At 38.4% G+C, this 13,925-nt stretch overlaps 1 protein-coding gene across 4 annotated transcripts in view; it reads left to right on the top strand.

Moving 5' to 3' along the window:
• MRE11 (MRE11 double strand break repair nuclease) overlaps positions 1 to 13,925 on the top strand; it is an 84,823-nt gene that overhangs the window by 40,633 nt on the left and 30,265 nt on the right. For all 4 annotated transcript variants that reach the window (XM_008262535.5, XM_008262533.5, XM_002708627.6 and 1 more), the window contains exons 14-16: positions 6,753 to 6,815; positions 9,318 to 9,537; positions 11,496 to 11,573. In XM_008262535.5, the coding sequence (XP_008260757.3) occupies positions 6,753 to 6,815; positions 9,318 to 9,537; positions 11,496 to 11,573 (361 nt within the window). The remainder of the gene's footprint in view (positions 1 to 6,752; positions 6,816 to 9,317; positions 9,538 to 11,495; positions 11,574 to 13,925) is intronic.

Below are 13,925 nucleotides of genomic sequence, written 5' to 3'. Positions count from 1 at the left end.
TCACATTTCAGTTAATTTTCAACACTTAAGAATAACTGTGCATTAATTACAGAATTAAACCAGTCATATTAAGTAGAACAGACAAAAAAACTACTAAGAGGGATAATGTATTAAGTTGTTCATTAACAGTCAGGGCTATGCTGATCAAGTCACCGTTTCCCATAGTGTCCATTTCACTTCAGGAGGTTTCCTTTTTGGTGTTCAGTCAGTTGTCACCAATCAGGGAGAACATATGGTATTTGTCCCTTTGGGACTGGCTTATTTCACTCAGCATGATGTGTTCCAGATTCCTCCATTTTGTTGCAAATGACTGGATTTCGTTGTTTCTTACTGCAGTATAGTATTCTAAAGAATACATATCCCATAATTTCTTTATCCAGTCTACCGTTGATGGGCATTTAGGTTGGTTCCAGGTCTTGGCTATTGTGAATTGAGCTGCAATAAACATTAGGGTGCAGAACGCTTTTTTGTTTGCAGATTTTATTTATTCATTTTGAGAGGTAGAGTTACAGATAGAGAGAGGGAGAGACAGATCTTTGATCTACTGGTTCACACCCCAGATGGCTCCAACAGATAGAACTGTTCTGAAACCAGGAGCCAAGAGCTTCTTCCAGGTCTCCCATGTATGTGCAGGGGCCCAAGTACCTGGGCCATCTTCCACCGCTTTCTCAGGCCATAGCAGAGAGCTGGATCGGAAAAGGAGCAGCCGGGACTAGAACCGGTGCCCTTATGGGATGCCAGCACTGCAGGAAGAGACTTTACCCATTACGCCACATCGCTGGCCCCCTGGCTACTTCTTACCACTTTCCTTGCTACCATTGGTCTAACATATCTCACATTTCTTAACCTGGATTTTTCCAGTAGCCTTGAAACTTCTACTCTGCCTTTCTTCCACTCTAATTCCCCTACCATGTCCCCAATTCAGTCGTCTGGTGATCCTAACATATTCTAGGTCTAGTCATTCTTACCTTTAAAAAGTCCTTATAGTTACTCACAAGGCATTATTCTATACAGCTTTCTATTACTTCTTTACCTTCATATCTGCTTCTTACCACAGCACTTCCTTGTTGTTTCTTAAACACCAAGCATGATTTTGCCTTTGTTCTTTTATACATATTCTTTTCTTTGACTGATTTTCCCCCAGTTTGCGGGACTCATTGCCTGCCTCTTAAAATCTTAGCTCATATATTCTCACTGAGTCCTTGTAATCAGCCTGTCAAGTTGTAACCGTTCCTTAGCACTCCTTACCCCTCATTGTGCTTTAATTTTTTTCAGTGCATTGATCCACAAGATTTCACAGGCTCAGATATTTGAAGGGATTCACAGTACTCCTCTGAACATTCTTACTGAAGGTTTTTATTTAAAGGTAAAGGATATAGTATTGTGAGAAAAGAGTATAGACAGGCATTTAGGATGTGAGAAACACCAGACATAAGCTCCCTGTGTCATTTTACACAACGCTTCCTGGATTGTATACCAAGTTTTCCCTCTTGTGTAATCAGGGGAATGCATGTTGAACATCATCTGCAGATGAACTAACCCTGGGGATGCCAGAGGCTCCTCAGAGATAAATGTTCCCAGTCCAGCTATAAATTGACTTTGGTTATAGACACCTTTCAAAATACAGTGTAAGTTCTTATTGTGTTACAACACCCCCACCCCATGCACACAATAGCTTGCCAACTACATGACAGTGGCACTTTTGATAATTTTGTTTATTGTTGTGTATTATTACCTGCAGTGGTGCATGGTACATAGTAGGTGCTGAATAAATACTGCATAGATGATTATATAGAAAGGACTTTCTCCAACTGTGTGGCTATATTATAAGAGCCTTATGAGCAGAATTCATTTAAAAAGGAATCTGTTGTGCCTGTCTTGGTACAAAGACCATGGTCAGTAAACATTTCCTATTTGACTGTTGACCCAAATGGAACTTTAGGGGCCCACATCCATAAGATACCATCCAGAGAGCCTCCTGGATGTCTTACTACCAGGTGCATGAGAGTAATTTGAGCAGCGTAATAGATTTTTCAAGCCTTGTAAAGGAGAAATCTTTAAAAATTATTTCATGAAGTATAATACCCATTGGATATAAGGAATTTTTTTCCTCTGTAATTTGACAGTTTTTCAGTGAAACAGAACATTTTGGCAACACGTAAAATAATTTTGCTTAGGGCAGTATTTTTTTTAAGAGTATATTTTGGAAACTAATATAAGTTACTTGGAAAATGTGATTAGTCTTTTGGTGAGACAAAATATTTAAATTTCCAAGTTTTTTTTAAAAATAAGATTTACTTTTTTATTTGTTTTACTTATTTATTTTAAATTTTTATATAATATACACAAACTTCATGTATTTCAAATATACAGATTTAGGAACATAGTGGTACTTCTCATCCTACCCTCCCTCCTGAAAATGCTCCCAGCTTTCTTCCTCCTCCCTCTCCTATTCCAACTCTTAATTTTTATAAAGATCTATTTTCAGTTTACTTTATACTCATAAAATTAATCCCACACTAAATAAAATGTTCAACAAATAGTATGAAGAAAAAAAATACACTATTAAGTAATAGTAGAGACAAAGGCTATAAATGATCATTGAATATCAAAATGTCAGTTTCACCCCAATACATTATGTTTTAGGTACTCTGTTAGTTACCACAGATCAAGGAAAACATATGGTATCTGTCTTTTTGGGACTGGCTTATTTCACCAAGTATAATGGTTTCCAGTTGCATCCGTTTTGTTGCAAAATACAGGACTTCATTTTTTTTTTTTTAACTGCTGAGTGGTGTTCTGTAGCATAAATAAACCATCATTTCTTTATCCAGTCATAAGTTAATGGACATCTGTGTAGATTTCATATCTTAACTATTGTGAATTGAGCTGTAATGAATATGGGGGTACAAATAACTCTTTCATCTGCTGATTTCATTTTGTTTGGGTAAATTCCCAGGAGTGGGATGGCTGGGTCATGTGGTAGGTCTGTATTAAGATTTCTGAAGTATCTCCATAACGTCTTCCTCAATGGCTGTACCAGTTTACATTCGTACCAACAATGGATTAAGATACCTTTTTTCCCACATCCTTGCCAGCATTTATTGTTTGTTGATTTCTGTATGAGAGCCATTCTTACTGGAGTGAGGTGAAACCTCAGTTTGGTTTTGATTTGCATTTCCCTGATGGCTAGTGATCCTGCGCATTTTTTCAAGTGTCTGTTGGCCATTTGAATTTCCTCTTTTGAAAAATGCCTGTTCAATTCCTTTCTCCACTTCTTAAATGTTGTTTTGTTGTTGAGTTTCTTGAGCTCTTTATAGATTCTGGATATTAATCCTTTATCAGTTGCATAGTTTGTAAAAATTTTCTAGCATTCTGTCAGTTGCTTCTTCCACTTTGCTGAGTATTTCTTTTGCAGTGCAAAAGCTTCTCAGCTTGATGTAATCCAATTTGTCAGTTTTGGCTTTGATTGCCTGTGCTTCTGAATGGGTCTTTTCTAAGAAGTCTTTGCCTGTTCCAATATCCTGCAAAGTTTCCCCAATGTTCTCTAGTAATTTGATGGTATTGTTGTAGTTTTAGGTCCTTGATCCATGTTGAGTGGATTTTTTTGTGAGGTGTAAGGTAGGAGTCTTGTTTTATACTTCCGCATGTGGAGATACAGTTTTCCTAGCACCATTGGTTGAAGAGACTGTCCTTGCTTCAGGGGTTGGTTTTTTAGCTCTTTTTCAAAGATTAGCTGGTTGTAGATGCGTGGATTAATATCTGGAGTTTCTATTCTGTTCCATTGGTCTTTACCAGTAGCAGGCTGTTTTGATTTATAACTGGTATTGTGATGCCTCTGGCTTTGTTTTTGTTGCATATGTTATAGAGATTCTTGAGTTGTTAATTTTAAGCTTCATTCCATTGTTGTCAGAAAAAGTGCATGATGTGATTTTGGTTTTTTTGAATTTGCTGAGACTTGCATATGATCTATCCTGGTCTACGCTGGACAAAGTTCCATGTACTGATGAAAAGAATGTGTATTCTGCAACTGTGGGATGAAAGATTCTGTAGATATCATCAGTTAGGTCCATGTGGTCCATAGTATCAATTAGCTCTGTTGTTTCTTTGCTGATATTTTGTCTAGTTGATCTTTCCATTGATGAAAGTGGGATGTTGAAGTCTCCGTTACTATTGTGTTAGAGTCTATGTCTCCCTTTAGATCCATTAACATTTGTTTTAGCCAGGCACCCTGGCATTGGGTGCGTATACATTTATTATAGTTACATCTTCCTGTTGAATTGATCCCTTAATCATTACATAGTGCCCTTCTTTGTCTTTTAGTAATTTCTGTGTTAAAGTCTATTTTGTCTGATATTAGGATGGATACACCTCTTTTCTGCTTTTTCCATCCTTTCACTTTCAGTCCTTGTGGATCTTGTTGGTAAGGTATGTTTCTTGCAGGCAGCAAATGGGTCTTTTTAAAAAAATTGTATTTAAGTTATACAAGTTTCATGTATTTCATATATACAGATTTAGGAACATAGTGATACTTTCCACCCTACCTTCCCTCCTACCCATGCTGGAACCCTTCTTCCTCCTTCTCCTTCACCTATGCCTACTCTTTAATTTTTACAAAGATCTGTTTTCAGTTTATTTAATGATCCTTGAGGTTAACCCTATACTAAGTAAAGGGTTCAACATATAGTATGAAGGAAAAAACACCATTCCTCAGCTGAAGCGACAGGGGCTGTAAACAGTCATTGAATCTCAGAATATCTGTTTCACTCCAGTAGATTACATCTTAGGTACTCTGTTAGTTACCACAGATCAGGGAAAACATATCTGTCTTTTTGGGACTGTCTCATCTGACTAAGTATAATGGTTTCCAGCTGCATCCATATTGTTGCAAAAGACAGAATTTCAATCCATTCAGCTTTTGGCCATTTACATACTAGATTACTATTGATAAGTAATGATTTGGCCCAACCATTTTTCCATGAATATTCCTATTGTTTGCTTTGTATTTCTTTTTTTTTCCTTATTGGGAGATTTTCTGCCTTCGCATTCTTTGATAATAATGATTATTTTTCTATGCTCCTGTGTGTAGCAACATCCTTAAGCATTTTTTGTAAGGCTGGTCAAGTGGTAACAAATTGTTTTAGTTTCTGTTTGTTATGGAAGGTCCTTATTTCACTTTCATTCATAAATCATATCTTTGCCTGGTACAGTGTTCTGAGTTGACAGTTTTTTTTTTTTTCTCTTAAGACTTAGACTATATCTCTGCATTCTAGCCTATAGGGTTTCTGATGAGAAATTAGACTGTGGGTCTAATTGGAGATGGAGAGCCTCTGAAAGAAATTATGTTTCTCTCATATAAATTTTAGAATCTTTTCTTTATGTTTTACTGTGGAAAATTTGACCATTATGTGTTGTGGTGAAGATCTTTCCTGGTAATGTCTATTAGGAGTTCTGTGTGCACTGGGTACTTGGACTTCCCTTTTCTTTCTCCAAATTAGGAAAGTTTTTTTCTGTAATTATTTCACTAAACAGGTCTTCTAATCCATTCTCTCTTTGTACACCATCAGGAATTCCTAGGACCCATATGTTTTTCTAATGTCTTTTTTTTTTTTTTTTTTTTTTTTGGTCTGACTGAAAAATTTCCGAAAATTTGTCTTCTAGCTTGGATATTCTTTCTTCAGCCTCACCAAGTCTGTTGTTAAGCCTTTCAAGTGTATTTTTATATGACATATCGAATTCTTCATTTCTAATATTTCATTTTGATTTCCCTGCAGAATCTCAATTTCAAGGGAGAATCTTTCATTCATGTCATATATGGATTTCTTTAATTTGTGAATTTGCTTCTTATTGCTTCTGAGTAATCCTGTGATTAATCTTTTAAATTCCATTTACAGTATTTCATCAGTCTCTTCATTGTCACATTCTAATATGGAAGTGTTGTTGTTTTCTTTTGTAGGGGATCATGTTGTCCTCCTTGTTTTTGTTTCTTGAGTTTTTGCATTTATTTTTAGGCTTTATCACCAGTGGTATAGGCTGCTGCAGTATGATCTGACTTCACTCTCCTAAGCTGGTACTTTTTTCTGGCTCTCGGCTGCTGAGGTCATGTGTTGTGTCCATGTTTGTGCTACATATCTGTACCTTCCACACCATTCCATGGCATTTCTGTTCCCTCCATAGAATTTCCACTGTGGTTTTTTTCTCTAACTGGCCCCTGATAGTGTACTTCCTGCACTTTTTTTTTTTTTTTTACTATTTACCCCTACCCTAGCCTAGAGCAATATACTCTTCCCCATTCCACCATCTTAAAATTCATCACATTCATCAAGATTTATTTATATATTTGAAAGGCAAAACAACTGAGAGAGAGGAAGAGATAGAGCTCTTCCATTTGTGGATTCACTCCCAAAATGGTCACACCAGCTAGGGCCAGGCTAAGCCAAAGCCAGGAGGCTGGAACTCTGTCCAGATCTTCCATGTATTTGGCAGAGCCCAAATATTTGGGCCATCTGCTGCTGCTTTCCCCTAGCAAATTAGCAGGGAGCTGGATCAGAAGCAGAGCAGATGGGACTCAAACTAGCACTCTGATAACGGATGCCGACGTTGCAGCTCATGTTTTAATTAGCTATGTCCCAGTGCTGGACTTAAATTTCTGAATTTTAGGTTAAAATGGAAAAATTTCTTAATTAATGTAGTTCATTTGTATTTATGTTAACAGGAATAAACAACATGTTTGGATTTATTCTATTATCTAGGTTCGTCGTTTCAGAGAAAGCAGACAGAAAAATACTGATGAAGAAGATGATGAAGTTCGAGAGGTAATTTTTCTGTTGTTAATTCCTATGCTTATGCATCAGTTTGTTAAACTCAATACCGACAGGTTTGTTTAGAATAATCAGTCCCCAGGTATGGTAGATAGAAGTGAGCAAGTGTTAACTGAAGGTAACTGCCTTTGATTTATTTCAGTTCAGCCTGCAAATATTCTCTTTGCTGACATTACTCTTTTTCTTTTGCTGTGGTCTAAAATGAATTTATGTGTTGGGGGGGCATGTACAAGAGCACTTGTTAATATGTTATCTAATTGCTGTCATTGCATCCTGTGGATGTAAGCTGCAGTCTTACCCTGTGGAGTTAATATTATGCTGTACAAAAACAGAGAAACAGTGTTTTGGTTAGTATTGTTACCATTGTTAAATAGACAGTTTCCATTATCCCTTTTAAAGTGTTACAGTGAGCTAGAGCACCATCATCACTGTCTTCTCGGTCTCTATATGTTAAGAGGGACAAGTTAACAACCATTTGTTTAAGTTTTGGGTCAGTAACTGAAGCCTAACTGAAATGTAGTTTCTTATTTTCTGATTGTCTATAGTGTTTATGATCGCTATCTGGTATTTACAAGGTTATTTTATAAATTATTTATACTAGGGTTTTGTCTTGATTACTTTAATTCAGCAGACGTTTTTAGAAAAAAAAAAACATTTATTTAGTTAAAAAGCAGGGTTATAGAGGGAGAGATCTTTTATTGCTGGCGCACTCCCCAAATAGCTAGAATGACCAGGGCTGGGCCAGACCAAAGCTGGGAGCCTGGAACTCCATCCTGGTCCCTGACATGGGTGGCAGGAGCCCAGCTTCTTAGGCAATTGTGCTGCTTTCTCAGATGCATGATCAGGGATCTGGATCAGAAGTGGAGCAGCTGGGACTCCAGCTTGTGCTTTTATGGGATACTGGCATTGCAGGCAGCAGCTTATCCCACTGAGCCACAGTGCCAACCCTAGAGACCTCACTTTTATAATACAGTAATTCCCTTGATAATTAATTGCTATACTGATCCATGAATGATCTAATCTATTCATGAGGCAGAGCCTTTGTGACCCTTTCACTTCCCAAAGGTCCCATCACTCACAGGATGTTAACATGTGACCTGGAGATTAAGTTTCCAGCACATGAAATTTCGGGGATCCATTCAAATCAGAGTACTGGATAGTTTTTCAACATGCCATAGGATGTTACAAACTTCTTCATTCTCAGCATACTATTTAGAACTTAGGTAATAGAATTTGATAACTTCCCCAAGCTATAATTCACAGCTTTGCAGAATCGTTTAGCTCAGAATATGAAACCCACTACTGTGCATACTGAATAGACAAGCAAAAGTGTTAAAGATAAAAATTATAATTTACAGTCTTGTGTTCATACAGAAAAACTCTCAAGTCTTTAATTATAAGTTCACATTTAAATAAAGGGCCAAACAGTAAATATTAGGCTTTACAGGTTATATACTCACACTGGCAAGAAAATAGAGAAATTGGAACCCTTGTATATTGCTGATAAGAATGAAAAATGGTATAGCTGCTGTGGAAAACGGTATGGTGGATCTTCAAAAACTGACACGTAGAATTACCATATCATCTAGCAATTGCACTTTTAAGTATATGACCAAAAGAATTGAAAGCCAGAGACTCAAATAGCTGACAGCTCTAGAGGCCCAAGATTAGTATACTAGTGTTCTTAACAGCATGATTCACAAAAGTCAAAAGGTAGAAATAACACAAAAGTCCATCAATAGATAAATTGATCGATGTAATATATAAAAATGCAGTGGAATATTACTCTGTCTTTAAAAGGAGTGAAATTCTGATTCATACTACAAGATCGATGATTGTTGAAAATATTAAGGTTGGGGCCAGGGCTGTGGTGCAGCATTAAAGCTCTGGCTTGCAATGTCAGCATCTCATATGGGCACCAGTTGAGTCCCAGATGCTCTACCTCCAATCCAGCTCCCTGCTAATGGCCTGGGAAAGCAGTAGAAGATGGCTCAAGTCCTTGGGCCCCTACACCCATGTGGGAGACTCAGAAGAAGCTCCTGGCACCTGGCTTCGGATTAGCTCAGCTCTGGATGTTGCACCATTTGGGGAGTGAACCAGTGGATGGAAGACCTCTCTCTATTTCTATAACTCTTTCTTTCAAATAAATAAAATAAATCCTTAAAAAAAATCAAGATCAAAAAAGCAGGTACAATAGGAAGAATGTATGACTTCACTTATATGAGGTACCTAGAGTAATCAAATTAATACAGACAGAAAATAGAATACTGGAGTAGAGCCTGGACTCTGACTCAGGCATTCTGTATGAAATAGGGAATCCCAAGTAGTGTCTTTAACTGCTGCTCCAAATTCTTACCCTTCTTCATAATTTTATAGTGAAAAAAATAAGGCAGGTAGTTAGAAAATAACAAATGTTCACGTGAATGACTAGATTAATAATTGTTAGGATGCTGCATTATCTGCTAATGTGTACTTTCTCCTTGTTATCCCTCTTAGGCTATAAACAGGGCCAGAGCTCTTAGGTCTCAGTCAGAGGACTTGGCTTCTGCTTTTAGTGCTGATGACCATATGAGTATAGATTTAGCAGAAGAGATGGCTAATGACTCCGATGACAGCATCTCGGCAGCAGCCAACAAAGGAAGAGGCCGAGGAAGAGGTCGAAGAGGAGGAAGAGGGCAGAATTCAGCATCGAGAGGAGGGTCTCAGAGAGGAAGAGGTTAGCACTGAATATAACCGTGTACACTTCAGACTTGACAGTCGAGTGGGAAATACGAATTGTATCTTGTCAGAGTTAAGAGTTTGTATTTCTGAAACAACGCTTTAAAGATGTATTTTCATAATGCATAAAGATGGTCCTGTATTTTGAATGGCCACATATAAATAGGGTTAAATTACTCTTAACATACTGTTTTTTTTAAGCTTTAATGTGTTTCAAGCAGTATCTAATGGTCATATGTCATATTCATTCTCACATGTAGAAAGTAATAATGAAGCAGATTGGAGTTGTTAAAGAAAAATGGTTGACTAATAATGGCCATTTACAGCAGGAAGAAAACTCCAGATCATAAAAATACTGTTGTCACTGTCATAAGGTACAATGTGTTGATAAAAAGGTGCTCTTAAAGTTTGTTTAAAAAGAAAATTACCAAAACTTGATCTCTAAAAGCTTTCATTAACTTTTTTTTTTTTTTTTTAAAGATTTATTTATTTGAAAGGCAGAGGTGGAGGGAGGGAGGGAGAGAGAGGTCTTCCATCTGCTGGTTCACTCCCCAAATGGCTGTAGCTGCCAGTGTTGCACCAATTCGAAGCCAGAAGCCGGGAGCTTCTTCTGGTCTCCCATGGGAATGCAGGAGCCCAAGAACTTGGGCCATCTTCCACTGCTTTCCCAGGCCATAGCAGAGAGCTGGATCCAAAATGGAGCAGCCAGGACTAGAACCAGTGCCCATATGGGATGCTGGTACTGCAGGAAGAGACTTTACCCATTACGCCACAGCGCTGGCCCCTTCATTAACTTTACTTGCCGTCATTTTATTAAATGTGAACATTTTTTGTCATTGAATAGCTTAAACAATAGAAAATGTTCATCCAATGACTTTTTTTTTTTTTTTTTTTGACAGGCAGAGTAGACAGTGAGAGAGAGACAGAGAGAAAGGTCTTCCTTTTCCGTTGGTTCACCCCTCAACGGCTGCTGCGGCCAGCACGCTGCGGCTAGCACGCTGCGGCTGGCACACCGCACTGATCCGAAGCCAGGAGCCAGGTGCTTCTCCTGGTTTCCCATGCGGATGCAGGGCCCAAGGACTTGGGCCATCCTCCACTGCACTCCTGGGCCACAGCAGAGAGCTGGCCTGGAAGAGGGGCAACCGGGACAGAAATTGGCGCCCCGACTGGGGCTAGAACCCAGTGTGCTAGTGCCGCAGGCGGAGGATTAGCCTATTGAGCCGCGGCACCGGCCCCAATGACTTCTTGATATATAAGTTTATCCTTAGGCATGTATAATTTTTTTATTGAATATTTATCCATAGAAATTTTAAGCTGATAAATTAGATAATAGTTTAGTCAAAAATATCCAGGAAGAGCAAACCTCATCTTTTAATGATAATTACTTTTTTTTAATCCTTACAGTTACAAAATGTTTTTATAAATTTTATTTGGGACAGTATGAACATGTGTGTCATAAAAGTAGTCTCTGACGATTGGTCAGACTCTGTAGATGTTTCTTCTCATTTATGCCTTTGGCTTTTTACAAATAACTGTTTGACATAACTTTATTTAGCTTTTATTTTGGTGGTGGTTTTAAAAAACCTTCTGTACTGGGCCAGTGCTGTGGCGTAGTAGGTGGGGCTACCACCTGCAGTGCCGGGATCCCATATGGATGCTGCTCCACTTCAGATCTAGCTCTCTGCTATGGCCTGGAGGAGCAGTGGAGGATGGCCCAAGTGCTTGGGCCCTGCACCCATATGGAAGACCGGAGGAGGCTCCTGGCTCCTGGCTTCAGATTGGCACAGCTCCAGCCGTTGCGGCCAGCTGGGGAGTGAACAGCGGATGGAAAACCTCTCTCTCTCTGCCTCTCCTTCTCTCTCTCTGTAACTCTGACTTTCAAATAATGTAAATAAATCTTTAAAAAAAAACCTTCCGTACTGATGAGATTGTAATTGCTCTTTGTTGGAACAACAGGTACTGGTCTGGAGACTTCTCGAAGCAGGAATTCAAAGGCTGCAGTGTCAACATCTAGAAATATGTCAATTATAGATGGTGAGTGATTGTCTAGCACCTATTTATAAATTCCAGCCTAAGAAGACCTAGGAAATTTCCATGTGTAACCTTCATTTGTTTGTGTTAAAATCAGTGGGGAACTAAAAGGCCGTTAAGATCCCAGGGTAAATTATTCTTTGAAAGATCTTTGCCATGCATCAGAGCTTCTGAAGAGGTTATGCCTTAAAGGTTACTTTCATAATTCCTTAGTTTTAGACAGATTTGATCATAATTTCTCTTTGACAGAGCAATCAGAAAAGCATAGAAAAGTGAGGCAGTTGTTACCAACAACAACAGAGAAAGAAAAGGAAATTTCTCCTATTGAAATGCTTACAGTAACTTTTCTGCATCTGTCCATCTCTGCTATCAGTGCAGAGAATTTGTGTGAACTATTTAGGGAAATTATATTTAGGATTCTTTGAATTAGTTTTGTGTATGTTCTGTGGTCAAAAAATTGGCTTTAACCTAAGAGGATATGTTAAACTATACTTAATATTATAGTATATGAGACCAACCTAAGTTGTTAGATTTACAAAATATATGTTAAGATAGTTAATGAGTTTTCTTGCAGGCTTCTAGTGTTTATTCATGTGCATTTTACTTACATTAATGTATCTTATTTAAGATTATTATCTCCTTTTTATATCCAGGATTAATTTTTTTTAAAGATTTATTTATTTGAAAGTCAGAGTGGCAGAGAGAAAAAGAGAGAGAGGGAGAGAGAGAGGTCTTCCATCCAGTGGTTCACTTCCCAACTGGCTGCAATGGCTGGATCTGCGCTTATCTGAAGCCAGGAGTCAGGAGCTTCTTCTGGGTCTCCCATATGCAGAGGCCCAAGGACTTGGGCCATCCTCCACCACCTTCCCAGGCTATAGCAGAGAGCTGGATCGGAAGTGGAACAGCCGGGTCTTGAACCAGTGCCTGTATGGGATGCTGGCGCTTCAGGCCAGGGTGTTAACCCACTGTGCCACAGTGCTGGCCCCAGGATTAATTCTTGACAATTTGGAGAGTTAGACTAAATTTCTTAGAAGTTAAATTTTCAAGGGTAAATATAAACTGCATTTATGTTCAAAAGGACAACTTGCACAAACAGAGTCGTGAGAAGTAAAATAAACATAGATCAGTAAGAGCCATGTGGGGTAGCCTAATTGTTCAAACCTAGTGATGTCTCAAGCAGGATTATATAAGAGTGCATCTCTGCAGTAAAGATATTCTTCTGTACTGCCATTGAGCACATCATGCCAAGAATTCTATGCTTATCCTTGGAGCTGTATTTCAAGAAAGGTCTCAACTGTATATGATTGTTCAGAAAAAAACCCAGGCAATAACAAAAAATGGTTGAAGGAACTTGAATAGCTAACCTGGGAAAGACTCATGTTTTTATAGAGATTAAGTTCTTTCATGTGGAAGGTGGAATAGAGTTGATTTGTTTAGTCCCAAAGGCAATGATTTTTTTTTTTTTTTTAAAGATCTGTTTATTTACTTGAAAGAGTTACAGAGAGACAGAGGCAGAGGCAGGGAGAGAGAAAGCCTTCTGTCTGCTGGTTCACTCCCAAATGGCCACGATGGCCAGAGCTGAGACGATCTGAAGCCAAGAGCTTCTTCTGGGTCTCCCACATGGGTGCAGGGACTTCTACTGCTTTCCCAGGCCATAGCAGAGAGCTGGATCAAAAGTGGAGCAGCTGGGACTTGAACTGGCACCTGTATGGGATGTTGGCACCACAGGCGGTGGCTTTACCTGCTACGCCATAGTACTGGCCCCTGCAATAGTTTTAATCTACGTACATAGCCATATGAATTTTCTAAGAATCTGATGAAAGCTGTGTTTCCTCTCAGTAAATACTTACCTGTAATTCCATTCAATTTTAAAGGATTCAGGTACTGCCATGAAGCCCATCCATGTTCTCCGGATTAAAAATTTATGGTTCAGTGAGAATGGATGGGAAAAGCTAGAAACATACAATTTAAGTGTGTTATCTGATAGAATGGACCTGGAAGATTTAAGAACACGTTTGCTGCTCTCATTTTATAAATATAGGAACTGAGCTAAGCAATTTGCCCTTGGTTGATAAAACTACTAATAGTACCAACAGTAGCTAACAATTCATGAAATAGTAACTGAATGCCTCTTAACAGCACTGTGGGCTTGGGACTTACATTATTCTTGTTTTACAGAAAAGGGAAGTGAAGCTTTGAAAAGATAGGTAAATTATCTACAATCTCATAACTAGTCAGTGCTAGAACTTGGATTGATCCCATATTCTTTGGCTTCCAGAATCAGTAGTTGACCCCTATACTAGTTTCTAGAGCAATGTAATATTAGAAATCTAGCTGCTGGTTCTTCATAGAGGA

This window comes from Oryctolagus cuniculus, chromosome 1, assembly GCF_051225735.1.
Source record: "Oryctolagus cuniculus isolate XC-2025 breed Fujian yellow rabbit chromosome 1, ASM5122573v1, whole genome shotgun sequence".
NCBI lineage: Eukaryota > Metazoa > Chordata > Mammalia > Lagomorpha > Leporidae > Oryctolagus > Oryctolagus cuniculus.
Note: the sequence above shows the minus strand (reverse complement) of the source record. Positions and strands in the feature narration are given on the sequence as shown.